General features: G+C 39.1%; 1 protein-coding gene across 1 annotated transcript in view; it reads left to right on the top strand.

Annotated features, from left to right (window-relative positions):
* STX7 (syntaxin 7) overlaps positions 1–6027 on the top strand; it is a 56650-nt gene that overhangs the window by 34156 nt on the left and 16467 nt on the right. Inside the window, exon 3 of the mRNA NM_001077864.1 lies at positions 5545–5614. Within this exon, the coding sequence (NP_001071332.1) occupies positions 5545–5614 (70 nt within the window). The remainder of the gene's footprint in view (positions 1–5544; positions 5615–6027) is intronic.

Below are 6027 nucleotides of genomic sequence, written 5' to 3'. Positions count from 1 at the left end.
AGGTACCCAGACCATGTTGAATGAATAAATAATAAAGGGACATACCTACCTCTCTTAACTTTTTTCTTATATATGCCTTGTGTTTTAGAAATACATAAGACTTATTATATAAGATTCAGTCTTTCTGATGCTGTTTTGTGGCTCAGTTTAAAAATATTCATTGAGTGTCAAGAGACACTGATAATGAGATCTGATAATGAACAGTGAATGCCTAGTTCTTTCTTTTAGGAGTTTATTTACCCTTGTGGTTGGGGGAACCAGTTGATAATCTGAATATCAAGTTATGTCTTAAGTATGATATCGAGGTTCGAATCTCCAAAGTAAAGTGTCTGGTATCTTGCACTTCAAAAATAATACAAATGCCTCCTCCATTAAGGCTTTTTGGATTGTCCTTCAGTAGAATGCCTATACATAGGTCCTTGTTTGAAACATTATGAGAGCATTTATACTATGTATTGATACTTTTTTCCCTCCTTTTCTAGATTGCATACTGCTTGAGTGTAGGAGGCCTTGTTTTACATTTGCATTCATGAAAAACATCGAACACTCAGTTAATTAAATGCACTCTATTAGGCAAAGCTGAATGGTTGCCTTTCTAAGAAACTTCATTTTATGAGATACTATGTTATTCAAATTATTGTTTTAGAGTGAAAAGAAAGTTGTCAGCTAAAGCATTTGACTTGTAAGCAACTTTGGTATTTATGGAACCTCAATAGCATTAAGTCAGTCTAGGTTTAAGTATAAGTAGCTAAGCTAGTTTTCGGAGAAGGCAATGGCACCCCACTCCAGTACTCTTGCCTGGAAAATCCCATGGGCGGAGGAGCCTGGTAGGCTGCAGTCCATGGGGTCGCTGAGGGTCGGACACGACTGAGCGACTTCACTTTCACTTTTCACTTTCATGCATTGGAGAAGGAAATGGCAACCCACTCCAGTGTTCTTGCCTGGAGAATCCCAGGGACGGTGGAGCCTGGTGGGTTGCCGTCTATGGGGTCGCACAGAGTGGGACACGACTGAAGTGACTTAGCAGCAAGCTAGTTTTATGAGTCTGGTCTTTCTTTTCTTGTGATTGTTGCTGGGACTCTGTCATTATTAATCACCTGCATTACTCATAATGGAGGTCAGCAATGCTCAAGGACTCAGAATGGTTTTGTGACTAAACTGTTCAGTTTGTTCCCCCTAAGGACTGGTTCTGTAATGATACTTCCCAGTGGTGATATTATAAACCAAGAAGATCCAGTGTCATAAGAATTTGGGGTATCAGATGGCCAAAAATATCCATTATAATTCATCTCTTTTGTTTTCTATACTGAACAGATTTCTCCTTTTTTTTCATATTTAAGCTTGAAAAAGTTAAAGAGCCCCATTTAGCATGGTACTGCTATTGCTCATACAACCCCAACTCCTCTCCCATCTCCACTGCCAGGTGGAACCAAGACACATCTGTTTCCTGCTTCCAGTGCCAGGTCTGTTTGGTGATTTCCAGTCTATGCCTCCTCTGATTTAGCAAGATGGGGGGTCACAGTATTTCCTTAGTCTGTGGACCAGAGTTTCAGTGTAACTGCTAACAACATGCCCCTATAATACAGTGGAGAATAGAGATAGGGAAGGAAACAAATAGTTAAAATATCTACATTACAGAGCAAGGAACAGAATATTGGCACGTGCTGTAGTCTGCCGCTTAGTGGCTGGAAACAAGGCTGCAGTTTCTATTAGTCCTTTTCTCCTGGATGGCTATTCCATGTTCCTTTTACCTTCTTTTTGTACCTCGGCTGTGGAGTAACCCAGACTTTCAAACCCGGATCCTTGTTGCTCCTGTTTACGTGTTAGATCATACTAACTTTTCTGATTGAAGACGGCAGTATTAGCTAGTTCCCTCCAGCTCATTTCCCAAGGTTTGTTTACACGTCTCCCTCTGACTTTGCCCTGGGCACACTTTTACTTCCCCTTGATAATGACCTCAGTGGACATTGTGCTACGCTGGCCCCAAGTGGCCCCATGTAGTCTCAGCTTCCACTCAGGTTACACTCCTTACTTGAATATTGTCTCTCAATCATTTCAAGTGATGGAAGAAAGTTTGCAAATGGGTAATTAGATGTAAATGTGAACTATTTCTCTTCACTTTCGCACTTTAGGTCCTAAATCTGAGGGTTTTTTTTGTGGATATAGGTGAAGCAGCATCAGAGAATGGTGGGTCTTTGCGAGCATAAAGGTCCCGTGGGATTGCATTTCAGCTTCCCAAGATACTGTCTCTCAGGTGACACCATAATTGGGTCTTCAAAAGGCCATTAGACATTCTAGAAATCCAGCAGCTTCCAGATAAAGGAGTACTGGCAGACCAAGGAATTCTTGGTCTTTGGAAGCTGTGTTTTATATATATATATATATATTTTTTTTTTTTTCTTTTCCCCCCTCTGTTAAATTGAGTATCTTCATCAGGAGCACTGGTGGGTAGAATGATTGTGATTGATACATGGATTCAGAAGCCGGTGGGATCATGGGGGGAGGGCAGTAGAAGAAGCAGTATAAAATCCATAGTGCTGCTCTTTCAGTCAATATAAAATTCCACCTCCACCAAGATGGAAGGGCTCTAATCGTCTTGCCGCTGGGTGACGGGCTCATAACCCCCAAGAATGGTGCCATATTGTATATTTACTTTTGATTGCTGTTGGCTGCAAACTGGTACATGGCATTGTCAGTAATCATGTTAATCTGAAGAAGGGGAAGCCCATGTTGGCAAGCCTGTATGTAGTTTTTCATTCTTAAACCATTCCTGGTTGTTTATTCCATTGAACAAGTACTGCAGAAGTTGGAGTGAGAGACAGGTTGACTAACATACAAAATCTAGAAAGAGATACATCAACAAGACAGTGAAAGTGTTTGTCACTCAGTCGTGCCTGACTGTTTGCAACCCCACAGACTGTAACCCACCACGCTCCTCTGTCCTTGGAATTCTCTAGGCGAAAATACTGGAGTGGGTAGCCATGTCTTCCTCCAGGGGATCTTCCTGACCCAGGAGTCGAACCCAGGTCTCTTGCATTGCAGGCAGATTCTTTACTGTCTGAGCCACCAAGCAAGAACCTGTCAACAAGATAACATAACACCTAATATGTAGCAGGCAACTCCAGTCACTGGGTCACCTAGTATATCACTGTTTACTTTTTAGCCGAGAATCAGTAGTAAGACTAGAACTATTCCACAAAAGGGTAATATTGGCTTGACAAAGAGCATCATTTTGCTCAATGAATCTAAGGGACTTCTGTTGTTTTTTTTCCTAGTGGACCTTGCCACTAGTTTATTATACAAAACCCTGAAATTCCACAGGTTCTGGAGTTACCATTGGATCAAGCAGGTCATTGAAGCCAAGTTGTAGAACTGCTTGTGCCACCACTTGAACTAGAAGGATAGCCTTTTCTGTTGGGGAGTTGAAGCCAAAGCCAGCAACCTTTTAGGGCATTCAGTAGAATGGATTGGAGCCACATAAAAAGTCTCACTAAGCCGTATTTTCCCATTTGTTTTTGAGGTTGCAAAGAAAAGCAATTTGTCATTTACTCTGCAGGAGTGTATCAGTGATCCATACGGATCAATGGGCCAAGATTCTTCACCAAGGAAACAGGTTTCTGCATTAATTTATCTTCTGTCTGCTGGCATACTTCCATGCTTCCAAGGCACCTAAGAGAACATGTGGCTTCTCACTTGGCAGATTTTAAAAGCACATGTAAGGAGTGTACTGGACTTGTGTAGTGTCCTGGAGGAGGAAAGGCTCAATAATCTTAACACCTGACTTGTACAGTGATAAAGAGGGTGTACAACCCTAAGATAAGACGTGGAAGGCTTGCCGCCCACCCCATCCAGCTGAAAGCATACTCCTCTTGTTTTCTATTTTTTAGGATAGAGGTAGCCTAGAAGAATCTGCTGAGGTTGAAAAGGAAATATATAACTTATTGTACAAAGCAGCCATAAGTTTAAAACAGCAAAGTTTCTCACCTTACAAAGGAAAATGTCTATTACCCCCCCAAAAAACAAAAAGAAATTCCTTTGTAACTAGCTGAGTGGTTAACAGTTGCTATATATTTCCTCTCCAGTATTTATATTTTCCATCTTTGACTTGAAAGCAATATTCATTACATCATCCTGAGTGAACAAAAGTAATCCTGTGTTTTGGAATACAATCATTCCCTTGATCCCATAAATAAACAATGACTTTTTTAAAAGCATTTAAGCTATATAAATAAATGACTTCTTTTAAATGAAAAAGAATGGATGGGTTGGATCATTTTTCCCTAGTTCTTGGAAATGTGAAAGTGCTTTACTTTGAGATGGATTTTCAACTTATCTCTGCTTGCCATTTTATTTGTGTACATAAATACATAAAACGAGAACCTTCCCCTTTGTAAAGAGCCTTTTTTAAAAAATTACTATTATTACAGTGGTAGACTTCTGAATGGTGAACTTAGCATGAAATATTTAAAACCTACAGAAGAGTAGAAGTATAGTACAGTGATCTTTTTATATACACTTTACCTGGGTTCACCAGTTGCTGACATTTTTCAATTTTTGTTTAGTCTTTCTCTCTCCAGATTCAATTCAAGTTTCTCTAGTTGTCTCTATAACTTTTTAAAAATAGTTTTTGTAGGTTTTTTTCTTTTTTCCTGAATCAGAAGACAGTCAAAAATTGTATACTGGGTGTTTTAGTATTTTATGTTTTTAATTTAGAAAGTATTTTGTGTTTTTAATTTAGAAAGCTTTCCTGCTTTTACATATTTTTTTTTCTTTTGTGACATTGATATTTTAAGAAGTACAGATCAGTTATTGTGAAGATTATCACATAATCTAGATTGGTCTGATTTCTTTCTCATGATTGTGTGTGATGTGTGCTCAGTTGCACATAGATTCCAGTTAAATATTTTGGCAAGAAAAATACATAGGTCATTTTGTGACTTTCTGGTTGCATCGTGTCAGGAGGCTCATAATGCTAGTTTGTACGACTGGTGATCCTAAATTTGGTCATTTGTTTCAAGCAACAGATTAATCCTCTATAAAGTTAGCCCAAGTTAATGACACATATGTGATGATAATTTGAGGTCATGTGAGTATTCTCATGGTTTTAGCATCCTTTGATTCTTGCTTGAATTACTTATTACGTAGACAGTTGAAAAATGGTTATTCTAATTTTGTTATTCCTCCGTCGTTTATTAACCATAATTCATTCACTTTATATCCCAGTGAATCATATTTTCCTCACAATTTTTGTGCCAGTAGAATTTACATGACAGTCCATGTGCCATTGTACCAAATGTGCTGATGGAATAGGGAAGAAGATAACATTTTTGGATCATAGTTACAGTTTCACACGTTAAGGTACCCACACAATACATTGTCACTAATTATGTTTGAATAAGTCATTGATTTTTTTTCTCAACTAATATTTTCTATATTTATCCCTTTGTTTTTCCTGTCTTTTTCTAACTGTCCCATTGTTTGTGTTAATTTCTAATGGCCTAACATTTGTAATAATTACTATACATTTACTTTCTATCATAATAGCTGCGGAAATACAGAGGACCCTGAATCAACTTGGAACACCTCAAGATTCACCTGAATTGAGGCAACAGCTGTAAGTATTTAGTTAAACATCAAAAGAAAATAAATAAAGAGGGGAAACCACCTATTGTTATGTTCATTTGATAGTGTGTAGTGTTATATTTCGGAGAAGGCAATGGCACCCCACTCCAGTACTCTTGCCTGGAAAATCCCATGGATGGAGGAGCCTGGTAGGCTGCAGTCCATGGGGTCGCTACGAGTTGGATGAGACTGAGCGACTTCACTTTCACTTTTCACTTTCACACAATGGAGAAGGCAACGGCAACACACTCCAGTGTTCTTGCCTGGAGAATCCCAGGGATGGCAGAGCCTGGTGGGCTGCCGTCTATGGGGTCGCACAGAGTCGGACACGACTGAAGTGACTTAGCAGCAGCAGCAGCAGCAGTGTTATATTTATTGGAGAAAACAATGAAAAATTAATAAGGT

This window comes from Bos taurus, chromosome 9, assembly GCF_002263795.3.
Source record: "Bos taurus isolate L1 Dominette 01449 registration number 42190680 breed Hereford chromosome 9, ARS-UCD2.0, whole genome shotgun sequence".
Lineage (NCBI taxonomy): Eukaryota > Metazoa > Chordata > Mammalia > Artiodactyla > Bovidae > Bos > Bos taurus.
This window is presented reverse-complemented; position numbering and strand designations above follow the sequence as displayed.